The 25070-nt window shown below is 50.9% G+C and overlaps 1 protein-coding gene across 5 annotated transcripts in view; it reads right to left on the bottom strand.

The window, feature by feature from the left end:
• Nucleotides 1-25070, bottom strand: part of PACSIN3 (protein kinase C and casein kinase substrate in neurons 3) — a 319761-nt gene that overhangs the window by 48309 nt on the left and 246382 nt on the right. For all 5 annotated transcript variants that reach the window (XM_086959721.1, XM_086959717.1, XM_086959718.1 and 2 more), the window contains exon 9: nt 1076-1196. In XM_086959721.1, the coding sequence (XP_086815847.1) occupies nt 1076-1196 (121 nt within the window). The remainder of the gene's footprint in view (nt 1-1075; nt 1197-25070) is intronic.

The raw sequence follows: 25070 nt of genomic DNA, 5'->3' as shown, positions 1-25070 counted from the left end.
CCCCTGCTGTAGGCAGAGCAGAGCTCGAGGGGGGGGGCTTCTGAATCAATTTTTAAGTGCGAGTCATGGCCTTTTTGCAGCGGTGGACTGAAAGTAGTCTTTTCGGACAAAGTCAATGGTTTGGGCTCTGGATCAGGGATAAGCGTATTCCCCGCCTGATGCTTTTGTGCCGGCTGGAGGGTGGCTGAATCTTGTTCAAGGTCAGACTCTGAATCATGAATAGATAGTGATTCCTCTTGTGGTGCCGATGCTTCCTCCTCATCCGCTTGTAGTCGATAGAAAAAAATCCAGTACATTGTCCACTTCTTTCCGCTGCATCTCTTGGCATCTGGAGCGTTGATCTCTAAGAGTTTTCTTCGATCTAAATGACTTACAAGCTTCACAGCTTTCCTCGCAATGATCAGACGAGAGGTATAGTTTACAGACGGAATGTTGGTTGGTATGGGGATATTCAGAACAATTAGGCCCAAAATGCCATGTGGTGCGTTCCATGAGCAGGTCTTGCTTTGATAAATTCTAAGTGAAAGAGGTGCAGCCAGGCACGGCCCATAGGCCCGAGAAGGTGAGTCGAAGACCCGCAACGCAGAAGGGTAAGGGCTCAGAAAGGAGACTTAACTACACGATTGAGACAGTACAGTTGATTGAATCTTTACTAGCTAACCAAAAGGAGTCCTAACGAGTCTCGAATCAGAGCGCAAGAGATTGCAACCAAGCCAGTCAACAGAAAAACACAAACTGTCAATTGTCGATGACCCGTCGCAGCATTACCAAGAGGAGTAGTCATACAGCCTTGCGACTCGAAGAAAACTTGTAATCATCTGAGCCCAACACAAGATGCCAGACTTACACACAGCATGTACAGCTAAAGCACACACGCCACAAACACATACTTTTCAATGTCTGCTCAATGCGGTCTCGTTGAAGTTCCATCAAAGGCAGAGAAGGGTGGTGTGGATTCAGTGTGGAAGCCTGCACTGTGGTACAGAGCACCACTGCTGTGAGTTCAGAGTTCGCTGGACTTGTTTCAAGTGTTGAGCAGCCCTCCCAGTGTAAAGGTAAGTAACCTGGCACCTACCTCAAACTGTGGCCAGTACATGGCCATGCCGGGTCCGTGGGTGCTTCGCCACCACTTCAGATCCTCCTGGTCATCCGAGGCCATGATCCCCTGGTACAGGTCCCGGTAGAGCGCGTGGAACCTGCAAACCAGAGCAAGAGAAGGGATGGGGTCAGACAGCGTCCTCCAGGGAGACCCCGTCCATGTGCTCTGAGGGGGAGAGACCTCCCTCCACCCACTGCTCCTCCACCTTCAAACACTCAAACAAGCATTGGTAGCAACCACTTGTACTAGAACTACAGGGAGCCTTCTCCAGGGAGAGCCCGTCCATGTGCTCTGAGGGGAGAGACCTCCCTCCACTCACTGCTTCTCCACCATCAAACACTCAAACAAGAATTGGTAGCAACCCCTTGTACTAGGACTACAGGGAGTGCCAGGTCTAAAACCAGCACCCAGAGCCCTTCACTCAGCCTTCTGATGCAAATTCAGTAAAGGAATTTTTTAACAAGCTGATTATTGCACTTGAATACCCCCGGTGGGGTCAGACTAACCACTTCAGATGCCATGAGGCACAATACAGTTGCCTTTGAAGTTTACACACCTTATGTTCCACAAGGACACACAAGAGAACATTACAAGTTTGAAATCTTCAAGGTGATAATAATCAAAAAATACCCTGTTCAGTACTGAAAGTCAAAAAGGAATAAGCTCTACATGCAAAAATGATTCAAGAGAACGTGTACGGTATTACAAATCCCTCCGCTTGTCATTCCGTGAAAACGTACATCATGTTAGTGTCCGTGGTAATTGTGATCAATAAACACCATACTAATTACTGTACATCAGAGGAACGTGAGCTCTATGCACATCTGTACAGGTCACTGTAATGTATATCAGTGGTCCATTTAATTTCTTTGTTCTGCTTTTATTTGATTACTTTCATTTTCTATTGAGTGCCTTTTTCTCCAAATGACCATCTTAATATTGATTTATGACTGAAAAGTAATTCCTTTTAATCTTAACCTGTAATGTATGATGCACGTCACGTATGAACGATTGAGAGCTACTACAAACGTATATATAATTTGATCTAAGCTAGCAATCAGAGTGTGAACTTTACTGTCCTCCCAGTAATCCTAGAACGGCTCACTATCTTGGAACGCCTTGAGTAATCATTTTTACTTATTTATTCATTTTATTTATTTATTTAAGGATTTTGTAGAGCGCGTAGTAACCCGTGAGCATCCCAGCGCTAGAACCTAGAAAGTCAGGAGGGAGCAGTAGCGGAAAAGATGGGAAGATCAGGGGAAGAGGAGCGTTTTCAGTGCTTTTCTAAAATGGAGGAGGTTTGGTTCTGTTCTCAGTGTCCGGGGGAGACTATTCCAGTGCTTTGCTATGTTTACAGAGAAGCGGCGGCCTCCAGACCTTGTTTTTTTCACTCTATGAACGGTGATGAAGTTCTCGTGGTTTGACCGGAGTGACCTGGTAGCTTTGTAAGGAATGATGAAGTTTTTTAGAATGGGGGGACCTTTGTTGTGAAGGAGTTTATGTGCCAGGCAGAGGGCCTTGAAGACCAATCTCTCTCTGACTGGAAGCCAGTGAAGTTGCTTCAAGGCTGGCTTTGCTGATGATCTGGCCGGGGTGTTCGTAAGAAGTCGGGCAGCAACGTTCTGGATTCTCTGTAAGGTGTCGAGTGTGGCTTCCGGGACTCCCAGGTAGATTGTATTGCTGTAATCCAGCCTAGACAAAATAAGGCCCTGGATCAGCAATTTCTGGGAAGTGGGGTGGGGGGGGGGGGCAGGGGAAGCACCTTCCTGCATGCCCTGAGAAGTCTAAAGCAGATTCCCGCTGTTTTTTTTGCCTGGGTTCTGAAGGTCAGATCTTTCTCAAGCCATACACCCAGGCTCTTAACCTCGTCTTTGGGAACAGGGGGATCACCTAAACAGGCGGGCCAGATGTTGGGCGGCAAAGAGGGCCCTTTTTGTCCAAGCAGCAAGATTTCAGTCTTGGACCCGTTAAGTTTCAATGCTGAGGTGTTCATCCAGCCATGGATTTCAGTAAGGCAGCTGTGGAGGTTGGAGGGTTCTTGGTTAGGATGGGAGAGGGTCACCACCAGCTGGGTGTCGTCGGCGTAATTGATAATCGTCACTCCAAACGGGGTGACCAACTCCTCCAGCGGGGACATATAGACGTTAAACAACGTAGGGCTTAGTGATGAACCCTGCGGTACCCCACAGCGGAGGGGGACCGCAGGGGAGTGGCTGTCATTCTCCCTGACTTGGAAGGAACGGCAACTGAGGAATGACGCGAGCCACTTCAGGGCCGTGCCCTTCACTCCAATGTCTCTCAGACGCTGAATTAAAACCTGGTGATTGACAGTGTCGAAGGCCGCACTGAGATCCAGGAGGATCACTGCCACTGATCCTCCTGTGTCTAAAATGCTTCTGGCCTTCTCCACTGCCGCCTGGAGGGCGGTGTCAGTGCCCTGGCCTGGACGGAAGCCTGTCTGAGAGCTCCTAAGCAGGTTGTTAGTTTCTAGGAATAGTGATAGCTTTTTGTTCACTAATTTCTCCGTGATTTTGCTATTTCCTGGGAGGAGGGAAATTGGCCTATAGTTGGCTAGGTCCTGAGGGTCCAATGAGGGTTTTTTAAGAAGACCTTTGACCACAGCTGCTTTCCAGCTAGGAGGGACTTCTCCCTGCAGTAGAGAAGCGTTGATGAGGGCCGTGAGCGGAGGGATAACAGTGGGGGCCACTTTCTTGAGGAAGCGCAAAGGGACCGGGTCGCTGGGGGAGCCACTTTTGATAGTGGCAAACATCGCGGTTACCACTTCTGTGGTTACTGGACCGAAGGTATCTAAATAGGGAGTAAGGGTGTCAGGGGACAAACTGCGGCAAGGGAGAGGGCTGTGGCTGTCACCACCTGTGCAACCGATAGCGATAGATGGTAGAGAAGCGAGAATTTTTTGGATTTTCTCATCGAAGAATGTTGCCAGTTTGATGCATTTATTTTCCGCGGATTTAGGGTCCAGGGGTTTCGCAGGGGGATCTGGGACATGGAGAAGATCTTTTAGAATGGTAAAAGTTTCCTGAGCGGAGCAGGATGAGCTTTTAATTCTTTCCTCGTAAAATGAGCTCTTGGTTTTATGGAGCGCAAGTTTGTAGGTTCTTAAGGAAGACCGGAACGCGTCTTTCTTATCTGCAGATTTATCTTTCCTCCATGCGCGTTCCGCCCTCTTGCATTTCTTCCGTAGAACATTCAGTTCAGGGGTGTACCAGGGGGAAGGGTTGACTCTCTTGGCTCGTTTAAGGGTGCTAGATCGAGGTAAGAGAGTCCAATGATTGGGTGAGCCAGGCATTAAATTCAATATCGGCAGTTATGGGGTTATGAGTGGGGGAAGGGGTAGATTCCCTGAGTTTGGATGCCCATTCTTCTGGTACAGGTTTGTGCCAACGCCTGGTGAGGGTTCTGATTTTAGGCAGTTGGGGTGGGGAGATGTCCAGGTGCCAGTCACTGGGGATCAGGAAATGGTCTGTCCAAGGAAGAGGGAGGGGCACGTGAGTTTTAAGGTCATGAATGTTTGTGAAAATTGGATCCAGTAGCTGGCCTTTGTCATGGGTGGCCTGTGAATTCATTAAGCAAAGGCCAATGGAAGAGAGGTCTAGCAGCAGTTCGGCTGCGGGGGTGTCGGTAGGGTCCAAAAAGTGGAGATTGAAGTCTCCTAATAAGAGAACTAGCAGACGTCCCCTCATTGGGGGGGGCGTAAGGATTCCAACCCTGTTGTTTGCCAACGACACCCTCCTCATCTCCAAAACTCCCCAGGGCCTCCAGAAGCTTTTGAACCGCTTCCAGGACTTTTGTACAAAAAGAGGACTTGTCATCAATGTGGACAAAACCAAATATCTAATCATGCACCCCCCGTAAGCTTGGCCGCCCTCGTATACTGAACTCCATTCCCCTTGAAAGAGTATCAGAATTTGACTACCTGGGGATTCGTATGAGCGATGCCATGAGCTGGACTCCCCACATCAACAAAATGACCATCAGCCACAAAAGGGTGGGGGGAGCTCTGTTGAAGGAGTACAACAACTCATCAAAACATTGCATAGCTCCAATAATTGACATTTATAAAGCCAGAGCTGTAACGGCATCTCTCTACGGGGCTGAGCTATGGGGCCTTGGTAACATGGAGGTTTTGACCAAGGCCGAGAACAAATTCCTGAAGGACCTCCTGGCCATCCCGATGAGCACGCCTACAGTTCCGGTGCTTCTGGATGCGGGATGCAAAGCAATCAAGGACCAGGCACGCCTCCGGCCTCTTCTCCTTTGGGCTCCGCCCAGCTCATCAGCAACCCGCGCCACTGCAATTCCACCGCAGCTTACCTGAAAATAAAAGACGTTGTTGCTTTTGAGCCTTACCTGAACATAATCACAGTCTCTGTGGACCGGGCACTCTATATCAAATTTAGACTAGGCACTTTACCTCTAGCAGACCTCCTCTCAAGATGGAATATGCCCGCGCAGGCATCACGGCACTGCGCCCTATGTACAACTAGGCCCGAAACCGTGGCTCATCTCCTTTTTGAATGTCCCGATTATGCCCGCCCAAGATCTTACTGGCTTAAACCCCTATGCAGACAACTGGGTACTCGCCAGCATATGGTGGCCTTACGGATTTTATTAACAGATACATCCTCTCCCATAGTTTGTGCTGTATCTAAATTTTTAAAATGGGCATGGTTGATCCGCTTAAAAAGACTGTCCATATCAATTTAATTCACTTTTTAACTAATTTATTTCTGATGAAATTGCCAGTTTTTATCTGCCTTGTTCTTAAATGTACAGTCTTTTACGATGTGCTGATTTTATATACTTGTTTTGTAATGCTTTTATGATACTCGCATATCAAAATAAAGCTATCAACCAACCAACCAACCAAAAAGTGGAAATTGAAGTCAACTAATAAGAGGAAGTTAGAAGAAGTAGTTGCTTTAAGGGTGACATGATCAGTAAGCCTGCTGGGGAACTCGGCAAGTGGGCCTGGGGCACGGTATACAAGCAACCCAGACAGACGTTTCTGGCGAGATTTGTACGGGGAAATGGCAACTTTCGCAATCTTTAATGTTGCCATCATCGATTCCGCCAATGAGGTGCTCTTTGTATATTATGGCTAATCCACCTCCTCTGCCACACGGTCTATTCAATGAGCAGATTTGGTTGCCGGGAGGGAGGGCATTAACCATATCAGAGCCGTTGTTAGGAGTAAGCCATGTTTCTGTGAGAAACAGAATGTCAATGGCGTGATCTAAAATAAGGAGGTTTATCTCGTGGGCGTGTTTGACGAGCGACCTGCAGTTGAGGAGGCCGAGTTGTGGGCCATGGCGTTCTGTCTCAGCGCGTGGCGGGTTGCAGAGACTACAGCAGGTGAAGGAGTTATCTCCAGTATAGATGTAATTACAGGTAGAGTGTTTATGCGGATTCAGTGCCAGAAACATGTCTCGGGTATAGGTAAGGTGGTGCCTGGGAAAATTGGGCATGGTGACCGGGCCTAGGGCCGTCCGGGCCCAGACGGGCTTGCCTTAGGCGCGCCTTCAGCGCGCAGACGACGCGCCCGCTGCGCCCGTCCGCTGCGCGTCTGGTGTAAACATATTATTTTATAGGGAGAAAAGAGGTGTGGTCTCTGAAGCAGGGGCGTGTCCTGCACCTGGTTTCCCTCTCCCGCGTCAGCGCTGACCTCGGCTGCGCGGGGGGGTCTAAGGTCAAGGGAGTGCCTGGCGAGCGTCGCTCGAAGTACAGGTAAAATCACAGAATAACACAATTTTACAAGTTTTAAAATAGCCAAACAACTAACGTCTCCCGGCTGTGCCTCAGGAGTCAGACTAGGTTCACTTATAATTTGTGTTCCCACTTCTAGTATTCATAAGTAAAATTTCCAATAACAAATTGTATATTTCCAAATCTGTATTTATTCAAGATTGCTGACAGAGTAGATTTATGTGTTTTATGAATAATCAGTCGATGAGAGACCCTTAGGACGAGAGAACACGAGAGCTTTGTAGGTATGAAAATGTGAAGCTCCGCTGATTAGACATCCATACTGCGATACGACGCAGAAGAGAGTTTGATCTCCCCATTGGGGTCAAATCGTTACTGAGAATTTTCTGTAAATTTAATTTGCACAACTTAATGAATCTCTAAATAAATGTAAGACCTCTCTGCCTAGTAGGCTTGAAGAACAGATCATATTGTTACTATTATCGTTTCCCCATTGTTACTCCGTCCTCTGGTTAGATCCATACTAACATTTCTCTGTTTCAGAGAAGCATCAGTGACAATTTCTGCTTTGCGTTTACACTCATGTGGTCTTGTTTTGGAATACAAACAACGCAAATATACAATTTTCAAAGCTGGACTGCGTCTTTGCGACCTGCTATAAGGAGAGATGTGCAAAAAGAACAATTGGACGGAATGAATCAAACATTCACCCCAGTACAGAAATCTGGGCCTAAATCCATCGTTATTTTGCTCACCATGCCATTCCAGTTTGAACCCAGCCATATGCAAATCCGTCTTGACCCTGTGCCCCATGGGAACAGTCCAGCCCGAAGTGCCAGACCAGGTCCTCCCTGAACCGGAAATAAGAATTCTGGGACCGGTTTCGGGCTTTCACCCTGTATCAGCCAGGCTAGCTTGAATCTGTCCGTTACTGAAGTCTGGTTACATCCTGAACTGCTGCATGGTGGACAGTCTAGAGTTTCGGGATTCCAGTTTTTTGAAGTTCAAAATTAAAGGCATTGCAACCATAGAGGAATTCTTCATATGACAAAAATGCACTTAACTGAAAAGTGCAAGAGTTTATGCATAAAATATGCATTGTATTTTACAAACAACCACACTTAAGTATTATCAGAACACAAAGAAATATTGATGTACAGACTTAAGTTAGCCTGACCGTTGATGCGATTTTAGCAAAGATTTACAACCTAACATTGAAACGCCTGTTTTCAGCATTGAGCTGTTTAGAAGAAGATGCTTTTCTCTACAATGCCGATGCTGTAACTTTCCAAAAGCCTGTCTTAGTGAGTATGCATTTGATATGTACTAGACAACTGATAGGGAGGTTTTCACTGGAGGAGAGGAGGCAACGGAAGGAGGATTCATGGGAAGAACCGTCTGAATCACAAAATGTGGCTGAAGTATCTTTTCAAGGACTTCTGTCTGTGGCCCATTGTGAAGACATGAGAAACGGGGGCGTTTATCTATTCCCAACTGTTTATTGTAATTCTTTTGAATGTTGTGAATGAAAAATGTAATATTTATTTCCATCTACAATATTGTGTGTTAATATTAGTACGTGTTCCTAGCCCCGAGAGGGGCTTCTCTCACTCGCATTTCTGGAGATCCATTACTGGGTTTCGTGAGACCATATTTCTTTTTATGAGACGTTACTTTTCAACTTTTGCTCTCCTTTATTTGTCTGCTGATTTATAGCTGGGAACACTTTCCAGCTTGACATTTTCTTTATTAGATGTGCAAAGGCTTTGTGCTTTTGCAGTTATTCTCTTATCAGAACTCTTTCTGGGGTTTCTGAAGTGACCTCATGATGTTCCTTTCTAATTTAATTTAGAGAATGTTTTTTAATGGGAAATGCTGGCTGTATTATTTCAATTTTAAATGTTATTCTTACCAACATTTTATTTGAACTCATATTGACATTGATTATTGGATTATATTAATTTCGAATGATTATTAAAGGACTGATGCTTATTGAATAAATAATGAAACTAAAGAATCTATTAAAAATACCTTTAACTCACACAAATTCTCTTTTTTGACTGTATTAAGGTCTCAATGATTTTATTGTTTATAAGGTTTGATGTATAAGGCCGCTAGGAAATATTGGCTTTTACCCCTTATCAGAAACTTTGGTTGTAGGCAGTACCTCCCGATGTATAGAATTTTAAAAACTGATGTTTCGGGACCAACGGTGTTCGCACTAGCCAAATTCCTTACAAGTGTCTGGCATACCCGCACCCGTATTTTAAAGTCGCAGTTGAGTACCTAAGTACAAGAACACGAATTTTAATGTATGACCTTTTATCTACTGTTACTTAAGATGTATTTATTTTCTTTTTATGGTGGAAAGGTTTTATATTGTATTACATGTGTTTTATTGTTTATCTTTGATGGTCAAATTGGCCGAAATAAAGATTGAAAATTAAAAAAAAAGAAACTAAAGAATCTATTAAAAATACCTTTAACTCACACAAATTCTCCTTTTTGACTGTACTAAGGTCTCAATGATTTTATTGTTTATAAGGTTTGATGTAGATGATCGATTCTTTTAACTTCTCTTATTTAATGATTACACTTGAAGTAGAAGATCTAGAAATCAATGCTCCATCAGTGGGCAGTCTAGAGTTCCTGGATTCCTGTTTTGTGAATAGAAGGCGCTGCAGCCGCTGAGGCAGAAGCCGATCAAAGCTGCAACAACCAAACGATGCAACAGCGGTGACAAAGGGGAGGAGAAGGTCTGTAAAAGGAGAAGCATCTTCTGACCGCAGCACTAAAGGGGAGGGAGGGAGGACATGGGGCTCAGAGTTTCCAAATGGGCAGCTCCCACATTTCTGACTGTCCAGTCAGAGGTCAAGGAGCTGAGGAGGTCTGATGGAGGTCAGACCCATCCTGCACTTGGTCTCAAAGACAATACCATGTGTTGAAGTATTTAACAGGAGAATGCCAGTTTTCATCCAAGATTGAAAGTTACTCACCACCACCTCTGCAGAGGAGGGTAATCTACTGCAGACTGGAGTGTTTCTGACCACCGAGTGCCTCTGAAGAAGTCAAAGCGTCAAGTGAGGTACATGTTAAGAGGGGTGTGGGTGACATGGAGTCTTCAGGTTCTCCTTATCCAAAAGAAGCAACCTTGGGCTCAAGGCACCGATTGTAACCCACCATGATCTGGTCTTTGGCAAAGACTCGCCACCGTGGACGGATGTCTTCAATGAATCTGGTCGTCCATCGAGGTGACGTACGGATACAATAAAGCAGTAGCTGCCACAGCAACGAAACGGAAGGCACGCCAAGCAAGGCGGCTCAAGTGGGATGTAACGCCCAAACGAACAGAGGAGAAAGTCTGCTCTAAAATGTTTGAGAAGCGAAAATTGAACAAGATTATATTAGAAGAAGGTAATATGTTTCTTTAGGAGGGATGGATTAAACCATCATGTGGCAAATGCCATGGGCATCCTGTACTCCATTAAAGGTTCACTAGATGGAAAATAAGAAGCAGCCAGGTGAAGTCTGGTCCTCACTCGAGACCGAATGAACATGATTAGCAGCCCTACGATGTTGCATAGAAATAGTGGTTTGAGGTGGTTTGGGAGGGAACGTCTATATTGTTTTTTTTGTTAGCAGTGCGGAGGGGGTGTATTATCTCTCACCTGCAACCAATCTTTGCTGTACTCTGTTTTCTCAAAAACAGGAACTAATATCACCAAACCCATTTGAAGGAAGGAAAGCAAAGGAAATGTCCAATTTAAGAAGGCCATAGCTTGGCCCATACCCTAACCAACTGAGCGCTTTTAGTAAGATTCATTTACAAAAAGTATTGTTTATATGTATTTCGAATGACACGGTTCACAGAAGAGGTGGCCTTCGCATTCATAGTCACTGCAGTCTCACTAATCCAAGACTGACATGTCTCTCGCTTTGAACCTTTGGTTTAGGAGTTGAACCAAGATGCATCTAACTCAAGCCTCAACAACTAACCTCAACAGCCTGCCTGCTGCAACAGGGGGCCAGGCCCATTCATCCGGCACTTTCCTCTGGAAGCGTTTCCAGCTGTCCATCGGAGGAAGGCGGGATGCCTCCATGTCTTGTACATGGACACAGTGCGTAGCATCTTGTGGTGGGTGGGGATCTAGACGTGAAGCTGAAAGCTGTTGGTCACATAGCATTGCAGGCTCAGTACAATCCGAAAACAAAGGGAAACCAAATGAGGTGCTCCAGCCGGTTTTAAAGCCCCAACAAGTAAACTCCTGCGTAGGAAGCATCTCTGAAGCAAAGTACCAACATATTCCATTGCCTGTGGGACAGCAGGACACACAGTTGCTCACTCTGTGCTGGAAGTAGTATCCCTATGTGCAGCTCTCCGTGGGAGAGCATGAAAAGCCCACGCTCATTCTGTGGAGGCGCTTGCGCTGAAAGTAGTATCTCTATGTGCAGCTCTCCGTGGGAGAGAATGAAAAGCCCACGCTTACTCTGTGGTGGCGCTCACGCTGGAAGTAGTATCCCTATGTGTAGCTCTCCGTGGGAGAGAATGAAAAGCCCACGCTTACTCTGTGGTGGCGCTCGCCCTGTGGTGGTGCTGGAAGTAGTATCCCTATGTGCAGCTCTCCGTGGGAGAGCATGAAAAGCCCACGCTCACCCTGTGGTGGCGCTCACGCTGGAAGTAGTATCTCTGCGTAGCTCTCCGTGGGAGAGAATGAAAAGCCCACGCTCACCCTGTGGTGGCGCTCGCGCTGGAAGTAGTATCCCTATGTGCAGCTCTCCGTGGGAGAGCATGAAAAGCCCACACTCACTCTGTGGTGGCGCTCGCGCTGGTAGTAGTATCCCTATGTGCAACTCTCCGTAGGAGAGAATGAAAAGCCCACGCTCACTCTGTGGTGGCGCTCGCACTGGTAGTAGTATCTCTATGTGCAGCTCTCCGTGGGAGAGTATTAAAAAAGCCCACACTGACTCTGTGGAGGCGCTCGCACTGGTATTAGTATCTCTATGTGCAGCTCTCTCTGGGAGAGTATTAAAAGCCCACACTGACTCTGTGGAGGCGCTCGCACTGGTAGTAGTATCTCTATGTGCAGCTCTCCGTGGGAGAGCATGAAAAGCCCACGCTCACTCTGTGGTGGCGCTCGCACTGGTAGTAGTATCTCTACGTGCAGCTCTCCGTGGGAGAGTATTAAAAAAGCCCACACTGACTCTGTGGAGGCGCTCGCACTGGTATTAGTATCTCTATGTGCAGCTCTCTCTGTGAGAGTATTAAAAGCCCACACTGACTCTGTGGAGGCGCTCGCACTGGTAGTAGTATCTCCATGTGCAGCTCTCCGTGGGAGAGCATGAAAAGCCCACACTGACTCTGTGGAGGCGCTCACGCTAGATGTAGTACCTGTATGTGCAGCTATCCGTAGCAGGAGAGCATGAAAAGCCCACACTCGGGGCGTGGCTTGGACGCCGATCGGGATGGCGGCGTGAGCTCGCAGCTCCGCGCGGAATCCCGTTAATTCTCCTGTTTTCGGGACCCTAGGCGACCCGAAGACGACGTTCCTGCCCTCTGAAGTGTGAGGGGACAGCTGGGCACAATTGGAGGGTCGCTGGGGGACTGCTGGCCCCGAGAAGATCGAGAGAAGAGGCGGCCGAGGTGTTGCCGAGGGTGCGAAGAAAATGGCGGCGAGGAGGTCGGACGGCCCCGAACTTCAGCCCTGAGCCAAGTTGTCGCCGAGTGGCAAGAGCTCCTGCACTCGGCTGCCCGAGGCACTAGGATCGGCGGTGCTGTGTCCTGAGACCAGGGGACGCTGACCTGATTCGCCCAGAAGCTTGGGGACCTTCGTTGGCCGCCGCCCTAAGACTCATCCTTCCCCCCTCAGGCTTCGGAGGGGGGTGACGGAACGGAGCTCGTCTACCTGGCCATTGCTCCTGAGAAAGTCGGTGGGGACATTGCACTGCCCGGTGCCCGGAGACTAGCACGGAACCACAGGCGTCCACGCAAGACTGGACCTGTGACGCAGCACCTTGGCATGGCGGCGATCGGAGGGCCGATGCCCTGGAGTCGCGAGGGGGACTCGGCGACATCTACTCGGCTGAGCGAGAGTCCCTCCCCGGAGCTTGACCAAGAACAGCGGCTGAACCGGCGTTTGGATGCCATACTTGATGCGATCACCTCCACTAAGGAAGCATTGCACCATGACATTGCCCAAGTGGCCACTGGCCTGGGGCTGCTACGCGCGGATCACGCGAAGCTGGCGGACAGGGTCAAGGACCATGACCGACTGTTGCTGGACCTGAAGCCATCGGTGGTGACCGCGGAGCACAGGATCACGGACATTTTGGCCCGACTGGACTCACTGGAGCGGAGGGCGGAGGATGCCGAAGGCCGCAATAGACGGAACAACGTGCGGGTCGTAGGCCTGCCGGAACGAATTGAGGGGGAGGATGCGGTGGCCTATATGGAGAACTGGTTCCGCACTGTGGTGGCGCCGGAGGGGCTTACTCCTTTTTTCACCCTGGAGCGAGCTCACCGGGTGCCTGCTCGCCCGCCGGGGCTTGGCCGCCCCCCCCGACCGATGGTGGTGCGGCTCCTCCACTACAAGGACCGGGATCTCCTCATCCAGCGGGCCAGGATGTCGGGCCCGTATGAGGTGGAGAACAGTAAGGTCACGATCTTCCCGGACTACACTCAAGCGGTCCAGAAGAACAGGGCATCGTTCCTTGCGGTGAAGAAGGAGCTTAGGGAAGAAGGCATCCAGTACTCCTTGCTCTACCCGGCTAAGCTGCGGATCATAATGGATGGCTCTACACACTTTTTTCAGACTCCGGATGAAGTTTGGCAATGGCTGGAGTCATATAGAGCGGGGACGGACAGATCGCATAAAAGTAGGCGAGACCAACCCAAGCAGCCCCGGGTGAGGCAGTCACAACGCATCAGATCCCGCAACAGGCGCCAGCGGGAGAAACGGGAGGCTCAAATGGCGGCGGAGAAGAGGGATGCGCTCGCAGCGACGGCGGCCATTACAGGGTCGCAACAGAACAGTGAACGGGCAGAAACGGACTCGGGAGGGGAAGGCAGCAGGACGGGAGAGGAACTTTCAGAGGCGGAAAGCTCGAAGGGGCCGATAGTGACCCCACAGACATCGGATGGTATTTTCTGCGGCTGAGATAGAATTGGGACTAGATCGAGACTTCATGGTAGGGTGGTATCCTGTTGCTGGAGGGCGGGTTGCCGGGAGGGGGAGCTGTGTGCTTCGGAGGGGATGAAGGCGCGGGGCGCGGGCTCCGCTTGCTGGGGTCGGCGGTGACTCACCCCCCTTGGGCCCTTAAGGCCGACTGTGGTGGAGACCACAGGGTAAGAGTGCGAGAAGTTGGTTCAAGGTTTGGATGGGGGCGGCCATTGGGTTCGTGTGCTCTGTCCTGGGGAGTGGGGTTTGGGGAGTTTTTCCAGTTTTGGGAATGTTCGGGGGGGGGCAACTGCATTGGGGGGGCTATGAACCTTCGTTATTTGAATCGGACTGTGCGAAGTTGGAATGGGGACATTACCTAATTTGAAGTGCCTGACGTGGAATGTCCGGGGGCTGCGTACTATGGTGAAACGGCACAAAGTACATGCATATCTAGTACGCAGGGGGGTTCAGATTGCTATGCTCCAAGAGACTCATCTCACCAAAAAAGAGTGCGCTGCCTTGCAGAAAAGATGGCGGGGCCAGGTGTTTGGCACCACTTACTCAGCGTATGCCAGGGGGGTGTTGATCTGGGCGAGGGCGGGGATACCCTTTCAAGTGCTGAATCAAGTAGTGGATCCGGATGGCCGGTTTGTGGCGGTGGAGGGGAGGTTATATGGACGGGATGTGGTTTTCTGCTGTGTCTATGCACCGAACACTGACCAGGCTCGATACTTTGATAGCCTCTCGGGGTCCTTGGCCTCTTTCCTGGCGGGTCCGATAGTGTTGGGGGGGGGACTTCAACTCGATCACGGATGTAGCTCTGGATAGGTCCCATCCCCCCCTGGTGGACTCCCCGGTGCGCAGGCTGGCCGCGCACAGGAAGGACTGGCAGGAACGATGGGGGTTGCTGGATGTCTGGAGGGAGCGGCACAGGGGAGCCAGGGATTATTCCTTTTATTCTGCTCTCCATGATCTGCATGTCAGGATTGATTCGGTGCTCTGCGGTGGATCCCTAGCCCCATTGATTTCCCATGCGGAGTACCTGGCTAGGACTATCTCCGATCATAACCCCCTATTAGTACACATTCAGTGGCAGAGAGAGCGCTCAGTGATACCAACATGGCGGCTTCGGCCGGAGACGCTTGAGGATTCTGTGTTCAGCGACGCGGTTCGGCAGGGCGTTGATAGCTATTTCGGAGCGAATGAGGGCACGGCTACGAGTAGGTCCACTGAATGGGATGCAATGAAAGTGGTGGTGAGAGGGGTGTGCTTGGGTAGGTTCTCGAATGCTCGCACGACTGTATTGAACGACCTAATGAAAGCGGAAGAAACTTTGAGGGACTTGGAGCGCCGCAGGCCGGCTAGACCAGATTTACAGGCCCAGTTATTGGAAGCGAAGGAAGTGGTTGCCACCGAGACGGAACGTTTAAGGTGTTATGACTACAGGCAGTATATCCTCAGGGCACACGCAGAAAGGGACAAGGTGGGTACCCTCTTGGCCAGACTAGCTAACCCGGAACTTAGGGGCTGCCCGATCCTCAGCATTAATAATGCGCAGGGAGAAATGGTGTACTCCCAGGCTGCGGTATTGGAACGTTTTAGGGGGTATTATGAGGAGTTATACCAGAGTCAGCTGAGAGTGGGGGTTCAGGACATCGCGGAATACCTGGGGGAGAGGCAGCTTCCGGTCCTGGACGAGGAGGACGCGAAGGAGCTGGGTAGCCCGATCACGCTCACGGAAATACGGGTGGCCATCAAACATATGGCCCGCAACAAGACGCCCGGGGTGGACGGACTGCCGATTGAATTTTATCAACAGTATGTGGACAGCTTGGCTCCCAGGCTGCTGGTGGTATATACGGAAGCTTTCGAGGCGGGGGCATTGCCTGGGTCCATGCGGGAGGCCTTGATTGTACCGCTCCTAAAGCCTGGCCGGGATGCCGCGGATGTGAGGTCTTATCGCCCGCTATCCATGCTGACGGTAGATTATAAGATCTTGAGCCGAATCCTAGCCACCAGGCTGGCCCCACATATGACGGGCCTGGTACACAAAGACCAGGCCGGGTTTATACCCACGAGGAGCACGGCGCTGAATATCCGCCGCCTGGTGGGAATAATGGACGCCATCTTGGACGGGGAGGGAGCTCCGGCGGTCCTGTCTGTGGACATCGAGAAGGCCTTTGATAGTTTGGAATGGTCTTTCCTGGATGGAGTGTTAGAGAGGTTTGGCATGGGCGAGGGGTTCCGAAGGTGGACGAGGGTCTTATATACCTCGGCAACGGCGAGAGTGCGTTTGGGCGGCCTGGTGTCTGCGGCATACCCGGTGGGCAGGGGCACACGACAGGGATGTTCTCTCTCCCCCCTATTGTTTGCTCTGGCGATGGAACCCTTGGCGGTCCATGCGAGGTCAGGTGACAGGTACGAGGGGATAGTCAGCGGCGGGCAGTGGCATTATATATCGCTATATGCGGATGACTTGCTCCTGTACCTGGCTGACACCTCGGGGGCGTTGGTCGGAGCGATGGATCTGTTGTCTGAGTTTGGCCGGCTGTCGGGCCTTAAGGTCAATTGGGCGAAGACTTGTGTGTTCCCGCTGCGAGCGGGCTCGCCAGTCCCTGGCAGCGATTTGGGGGTGGTATGGGAGCCCTCTTGCATCACCTATTTGGGTGTTCGCATCTACCACGCGATTGCGGACCTATTGGAGGGCAACATTGGTCGCTGTGTCCGGGCACTGCGGGGCAGCTTGTCTTTCTGGTCGACCCTCCCGCTGACGGTTCTGGGTAGGATTGCACTGTTGAAAATGGTGGCGCTCCCCCGCTTCCTCTATTATTTCCGAACGCTGCCTGTCTGGATTCCCCAGGGGGTATTTAGAGACCTGCGGTCAATGATAATTGGCTTCCTATGGGGCCATGGCCGCCGTAGAGTGGCCCTGAGCACGCTACTTCGCCCCAAGCTAGAAGGGGGCATGGCTGTGCCCGACTTCGAGCTGTATTATCTGGCGGCGCAGTTGCAGGTCCTTACACAGAACGTAGCTAGGGTGTTTCGGGGTCCAGAGGAGGACCGGGATCGGGGGATACAACGCCACGTGCTGTCCTACATCATCATGCAACAGAGGCTCGAGTTACGGGCCCTCACCATGGAAGAGCGGACGCTCCGGCTGTGCTGGCAGAGGAGCCTTCAGAGAGCGAGGGCATCGCGGCCTTATGCACCGGAGATTCCGATCGGAATGCTGACGGCTTTGCCGCACGGGGGAGATTGGTCCCCGTTGCTGGATTGGGAAGAGGCAGGACTGCAGGTAGTGGGCGACTTGTACATAGACGGGGCTTTGGCGCCGTTCGAAGTGCTCCGGGACCAGTTCGGGCTGCCTGATGGGGGTTTCCTATTACACGCGGCAGTGGTGGCTGCCATGCAGAAGCACTGGAAAGGGGGGCTCATGGAACCCACAACGACTATGGCGTGTCAATATGTGGTGATGGCGGCTGGTACGTTCAAAGCTGTGACGTGCCTCCATAATAGGATGCTGAATGAGGGACTGGAACCACTCCAAGGGCTCAAGGCTAAATGGGAGGTGAGCGTAGGCCGACCCATACCGGATACGGCGTGGGGCCACATCCTGCGGCGCACGTGGAAGGGCACGAGAAATGCGCGCTTTCAGCAGGTACATTTCTATGTGCTTCATAGGGCTTACTTAACTCCTGAGAAATTACAGCGGTACTTTCAGGTGCCGGATGCCCGATGCCCACGGTGTTCGACTCTAGGAGCGGACATGGACCATTTGTTTTGGGGGTGCTCACACCTGGGGACCTATTGGGCGGAGGTAGGGGAACTCCTGAATGAAGTGACTGACAGGGAGGTGGAATTTGATATGGCGGCGTGCCTGCTGCTCTGGTTCCCGCATACTAAACACACCAAGGTGACAAGCAAATTCATAGACCTGGGTCTGATATTGGCGCAGAGGGAAATATCGTGGCATTGGAAGTCCAGGGGGGGACCCTCACTGCGTAGATGGAAGAATGAACTGCTGCGTTGGTCTGACTGCGAGAGTGTGCTCCGGATGAAGCAGGCTGTCAAGATGGGGAATGAGAAGGCATTGGATGCGGCGCATGCATGGGAGTTAGTGGTACAGGCTTTGCGTGATTCTTTGGTAGAGGATGAGGATGGTGAGAACTAAGCCGATGGACGCCGCGGGGCGAACACAGAAGTATTATACCACGCGCTGTAGTGGATCCATCCAATTCGACAGGACGAGGCACACACCTTAGCAGTTGCCAGGGGAGGGGGGGCTTTGAGGGGGCTGGTTAACGGGAGTTTGGGGGGGGCCGGAAGCCATTAGATGGTTGCTCGTTAGGGCACCTTTGATCTACTAGGACGGTGGGTACTGTGTGGAGTGTGGAATGGCTGGGGAGAGCGGCCAGGTGTGACAACCCATAGCACCTAGGGCAGGTCCCGACAAGGGCGGTACCACTGATTATCACTGGGATGGCTGACGGGAGTGTTGTTGTGGGTGGGGGGGTAAAAGCAGATACGCAAAACGATATTTCAACCATGGTCCCTATGGGACGTGCACCGTGATGTTTTCCTATTGAACGAAGTAATATGCCGCCCGGCCTCCGGGATGCGGGCTGAATGGCTGTGTACGACTGGGATTTCTTATTGGACGGGGGGATATCACGAGTGAACTGGCTGATTAATTGTATCCTGTGGTTTATAACTCTGCAATAAAAATATATTTAAAAAAAAAAAAAAAAAAAATGAAAAGCCCACACTCACTCTGTGGTGGCGCTCGCGCTGGAAGTAGTATCACTATGTGCAGCTCTCCGTGGGAGAGCATGAAAAGCCCACACTCACTCTGTGGTGGCGCTCGCGCTGGAAGTAGTATCTCTATTTGCAGCTCTCCGTGGGAGAGAATGAAAAGCCCACACTCACTCTGTGGTGGAGCTCGCGCTGGTAGTAGTATCTCTATGTGCAGCTCTCTGTGGGAGAGCATGAAAAGCCCACTCACTCTGTGGTGGCGCTCACACTGGAAGTAGTATATATATGTACTGCTCTCTGTGGGGGAGCATGAAAAGCCCACGCTCACTCTGTGGAGGCGCTCGCACTGGTAGTAGTATCTCTATGTGCAGCTCTCCGTGGGCGTGCATGAAAAGCCCACGCTCACTCTGTGGAGGTGCTCGCACTGGTAGTAGTATCTCTATGTGCAGCTCTCTATGGGCGTGCATGAAAAGCCCACGCTCACTCTGTGGAGGCGCTCGCACTGGTAGTAGTATCTCTATGTGCAGCTCTCTCTGGGAGAGCATGAAAAGCCCATGCTCACTCTGTGGAGGCGCTCGCACTGGTAGTAGTATCTCTATGTGCAGCTCTCTATGGGTGTGCATGAAAAGCCCACGCTCACTCTGTGGAGGCGCTCGCACTGGTAGTAGTATCTCTATGTGCAGCTCTCTATGGGCGTGCATGAAAAGCCCACGCTCACTCTGTGGAGGTGCTCGCACTGGTAGTAGTATCTCTATGTGCAGCTCTCTATGGGCGTGCATGAAAAGCCCACGCTCACTCTGTGGTGGCGCTCACACTGGAAGTAGTATCTCTATGTGCAGCTCTCCTTGGGAGAGTATTAAAAGCCCACACTCTGTGGTGGAGCTCGCGCAGGAAGTAGTATCTCTATGTACAGCTCTCCATGGGAGAGCATGAAAAGCCCACACTCACTCTGTGGTGGCGCTCACACTGGAAGTAGTATCTCTATGTGCAGCTCTCCTTGGGAGAGTATTAAAAGCCCACACTCACTCTGTGGAGGTGCTCGCGCTGGTAGTAGTATCTCTATGTGCAGCTCTCTAAGGGCGTGCATGAAAAGCCCACGCTCACTCTGTGGAGGCGCTCGCACTGGTAGTAGTATCTCTATGTGCAGCTCTCTCTGGGAGAGCATGAAAAGCCCATGCTCACTCTGTGGTGGCGCTCACGCTGGAAGTAGTATTTATATGTACTGCTCTCTGCGGGGGAGCATGAAAAGCCCACACTCACTCTGTGGTGGCGCTCACGCTGGAAGTAATATCTCTATGTACAGCTCTCCATGGGAGAGCATGAAAAGCCCACACTCACTCTGTGGTGGCGCTCACACTGGAAGTAGTATCTCTATGTGCAGCTCTCCTTGGGAGAGTATTAAAAGCCCACACTCTGTGGTGGAGCTCGCGCAGGAAGTAGTATCTCTATGTACAGCTCTCCATGGGAGAGCATGAAAAGCCCACACTCACTCTGTGGTGGCACTCACACTGGAAGTAGTATCTCTATGTGCAGCTCTCCTTGGGAGAGTATTAAAAGCCCACGCTTACTCTGTGGTGGCGCTCACGCTGGAAGTAGTATCCCTATGTGTAGCTCTCCGTGGGAGAGAATGAAAAGCCCACTCTGACTCTGTGGAGGCGCTCGCACTGGTACTAGTATCTCTATGTGCAGCTCTCCATGGGGGAGCATGAAAAGCCCACACTCACTCTGTGGTGGCACTCGCACTGGTACTAGTATCTCTATGTGCAGCTCTCCGTGGGAGAGCATGAAAAGCCCACGCTCACTCTGTGGTGGAGCTCGTGCTGGAAGTAGTATCTCTATGTGCAGGTTACCACGTGAGAATGAAAAGCCCACACTCACTCTGTGGAGGCGCTCGCACTGGTACTAGTATCTCTATGTGCAGCTCTCCGTGGGAGAGCATGAAAATCCCACGCTTACTCTGTGGTGGCGCTCACACTGGAAGTAGTATCACTATGTGCAACTCTCCGTGGGAGAGCATGAAAAGCCCACGCTTACTCTGTGGTGGCGCTTGCGCTAAATGTAGTACCTCTATGGGCAGCTATCCGTAGCGGAGCACGAAAAGCCCACACTCACCCTGTGGTGGTGCTGGAAGTAGTATCTCTATGTGCAGCTCTCCGTTGGAGAGTATTAAAAGCCCACACTGACTCTGTGGAGGCGCTCGTACTGGTAGTAGTATCTCTATGTGCATCTCTCCGTGGGAGATCATGAAAAGCCCACACTGACTCTGTGGAGGTGCTCGCGCTGGAAGTAGTATCTCTATGTGCAGCTCTCTGTGGGAGAGCATGAAAAGCCCAAGCTCACCCTGTGGAGGCGCTCGCACTGGTAGTAGTATCCCTATGTGCAGTTCTCCGCAGGAGAGTATTAACGGCCCACGCTCACCATGTGGTGGCGCTCGCGCTGGTAGTAGTATCTCTATGTGCAGCTCTCCGTGGGAGAGCATGAAAAGCCCATGCTTACTCTGTGGTGGCGCTCGCACTGGAAGTAGTATCTCTATGTGTAGCTCTCCGCAGGAGAGAAGGAAAAGCTCACGATCCCCCTGTGGTGGCGCTCGTACTAGAAATAGTATCTCTATGTGCAGCTCTCCATGGGAGAGCATGAAAAGCCCACACTAACTCTGTGGTGGTGCTCGCGCTAGATGTAGCACCTCTATGTGCAGCTATCCGTAGCGGAGCACAAAAAGCCCACACTCACCCTGTGGTGGTTCTGGAAGTAGTATGTCTATGTGCAGATCTCAGTGGGAGTGCATGAAAAGCCCACGCTTACCCTGTGGAGACGCTCGCGCTGGTAGTAGTATCTCTATGTGCAGCTCTCTCTGGGAAAGTATTAAATGCCCACACTGACTCTGTGGTGGCACTCGCACTGGTAGTAGTATCTCCATGTGCAGCTCTCCGTGGGAGAGCATGAAAAGCCCACACTGACTCTGTGGAGGCGCTCACGCTAGATGTAGTACCTGTATGTGCAGCTATCCGTAGCAGAGCACAAAAAACCCACACTCGCCCTGTGGTGGTGCTGGAAGTAGTAGATCTATATGCAGCTCTCCGTAGCAGAGCACAAAAAGCCCACGCTCACCCTGTGGTGGCGCTCGCGCTGGTAGTAGTATCTCTATGTGCAGCTCTCCATGGGAGAGCATGAAAAGCCCACGCTGACTCTTTGGTGACGCTCGTGCTGGAAGTAGTTTCTTTATGTGCAGCTCTCCGCAGGAGAGAAGGAAAAGCTCACGATCCCCCTGTGGTGGCGCTCGCACTGGAAATAGTATCTATGTGCAGCTCTCCGTGGGAGAGCATGAAAAGCCCACGCTTACCCTGTGGAGGCGCTCGCACTGGAAGTAGTATCTCCATGTGTAGCTCTCCGCGGGAGAGCATGAAAAGCCCATGTCACTCACCCTGTGGTGGCGCACGCCCTGGAAGATGTATCTCTATGTGCAGCTCTCTGTGGGAGAGCATGAAAAGCCCACGCTCACTCTGTGGAGGCGCTCGCACTGGTAGTAGTATCTCTATGTGCAGCTCTCCGTGGGAGAGCATGAAAAGCCCATGCTGACTCTTTGGTGACGCTCGTGCTGGAAGTAGTATCTCTATGTGCAGCTGTCTGTGGGAGAGCATGAAAAGCCCACACTTACCCTGTGGTGGCGCTCGCGCTGGAAGTAGTATCTCTGTGTAGCTCTCCGTGGGAGAGCATGAAAAGCTCACACTCACTCTGTGGAGGCGCTCGCGCTGGAAGCATTATCTCTATGTGCAGGTCACCACGTGTGAGAACGAAAAGCCTATGCTCACTCTGTGGTGGCGCATGCACTGGAAGGGTTATCTCTATGTGTAGCTCTCCGTGGGAGAGTATTAAAAGCCCACACTCACTCTGTGGAGGCGCTGGAAGTAGTATCTCTATGTGCAGGTCACCACGTGTGAGAATGAAAAGCCCACGCTCACTCTGTTGTGGCGCTCGCGCTAGAAGTAGTACCTCTATGTGCAGCTATTCGTAGCGGAGCATGAAAAGCCCACACTCACGATGTGGTGGTGCTGGTAGTAGTATCTCTATGTGCAGCTCTCCGTGGGAGTGCATGAAAAGCCCACGTTCACTCTGTTGTGGCGCTCATGCTGGAAGTAGTATCTCTGTGTATAGTTCTCCGTGGGAGAGCATGAAAAGCCCACTCTGACTCTGTGGTGGCGCTTGCGCTGGAAGTCGTATCTCTATGTGCAGGTCACCACGTGAGAATGAAAAGCCCATGCTCACTCTGTGGAGAAGCTCGCGCTGGAATGTTCCGTGGGAGAGCATGAAAAGCCCACACTGACTGTGGTGGTGCTGGAAGTATTATCTCCATAGGCAGATTGCCCTAGAAGTAGTATCTCTATGTTCAGCTCGCGCTGGAATGTTCTCAAGATAGACGAGTGCAGAGTTCCTCTGCAGACTCACACTAAGACTTTCACAGACGCGTCACGCACAGGTCATGTTGGGATGCTCATTCTCCAGATCTAAGGAGAGTTTCAATATATCCTTCAAATGTGAATACAGTCCAGTGGCGGAGGCAGGCTGCCAGCAAACTCCTGATCAGATGGGCCTAGAGCCCTGAATGCTTTCACACCTATTCTTCCGCTGTAACTCCTCTAGATCTCCACGCTCAGGGCCTCCTCATCTTTCAAATGTATTTTTAAATGCTGAACCCCCTCGTGCTATTTATGCTCGTTTGGAAGTGAGCCAGATCATGTCGACGTCACCAAGTGCAAGCTCCGAGGTGTCTTGGTATTTAGCGAGTGCCTTGTGAATCTCCTCTTAGGCAGGGTGACTGCAACACCAGTGCTGAGAGGCCTAAAGGAAGCCATGTGCTTTATAAATCTGTATAGAATGGAATCTTGGGTTATGTTGTGGAACGCAAGCATTGCGGAGTCACCACCAGGCGAGCCTTTTACTGGCACCAACAGTAATCCGAGCTCAAAGGTTAATGCCAGCAAGTTCAGAATAGCAGGGTGGCTGGCCCGGCCAGCTGCCAGCAGTCCAGGGAGACCTCATGGAAGAGAAGCTTGCAGTCAATCACTCTGGCAAGGGTAGCAGGCAGCAGCCTGTGCTCATTCGTGCAGGCACAGGGTGACTCCAGGACTGAGATTGCTTCAGTACTATTCTCATGGTGCCAGCTCTTACCTTAACTGTCCAGTGCCCAAATCCAGCAATGCCCCACAGCCTCCTTCAATCAAATGATATAAGGGTTTATGGAGTAATGTGAATAGCAGTATCATGGATGATGTCATCGGTGATGTCATTTAACACGTTATGAGTGATGTATTATGAGAGGGTATACGCCGTATGTGACGTGGCCGCATGTTACACTGAGTTCACTAAACCAACTAGCAAATTTCGGGGGTGGGGGCAGTTTTTCAGCTGTAGTTCTTATCTCATTTTAACACCTAAATATAACGTTACTGTAACCTTTGATTTTTTTCCTCAATGTGGTAGTAGGACAGCTGCTCTAAGTTACGTATTAGACTATGTTTATTTTCAGTGCCACTGCACAAATGTTCAACAGTTTCTGAAAAATCAGGGACTGTGACATTAAGGCTATGAAAGAAAACAAACACACTAAAAATGGCCCATTCTAGGTAGTAAGATAGGCAGGCGTACCTTACTCCCAAATGTGCCGTTTATGACCAGTGCATGTGAACGTCACCGATGACGTCATGCCTCCCCTCACCATTGAGAAGGATGACGTCGCCAGGGATGTGCAGGTGTTTGCATCTGTGTTATTCACAAATGTCGTATTGGTTTTGCTAGTGTAAACCCCTTCCTGGCAATGCGAATTCCGGCGCGGGGGGCTAGGGGGTGAGTGTGGCTCTTTGGTGCTCATGACGGCTCCACACCGTCATGAGTCACAGACGGTGTGTGCTCATGACGACGTGGTTCCGTCATGACCAAGCCCGGTCATTCATTCGCCTGCACAGGCGGGGAATTAGTGCAGCATGGGCGGAGCAGCAGCGGAATCATGGCTTCACGCCGTCATGAGCACACGCCGCCCATGGCTCATGACAGCGTGGAGCTGTCATGAGCACCCAGGCCCTGCCCACAGCCCATGTATGGACGTGACCCAATGAGCAGATATTTGCTGTAGTTGGGTACATGGTCTCTATGCGCCACTCAGGCACTGCGCATGGCCGTCAGCCAGGCCTGCACCCAACACCCATTAATTAATGTTTGAGCTGGTAAAGCGCACTGCTACCCTTAGGTTTCCTGGCGCTGTTTGACGCTGGGGAACCCGTCCTGGTTTTACCTGTGGGATGGTCCCTGCTGGGAGTTCCCAAGGTGAAGCCAGGCAT

The sequence above is a fragment of the Lissotriton vulgaris genome, chromosome 2_2, assembly GCF_964263255.1.
Source record: "Lissotriton vulgaris chromosome 2_2, aLisVul1.2, whole genome shotgun sequence".
Taxonomy (NCBI): domain Eukaryota; kingdom Metazoa; phylum Chordata; class Amphibia; order Caudata; family Salamandridae; genus Lissotriton; species Lissotriton vulgaris.
This window is presented reverse-complemented; position numbering and strand designations above follow the sequence as displayed.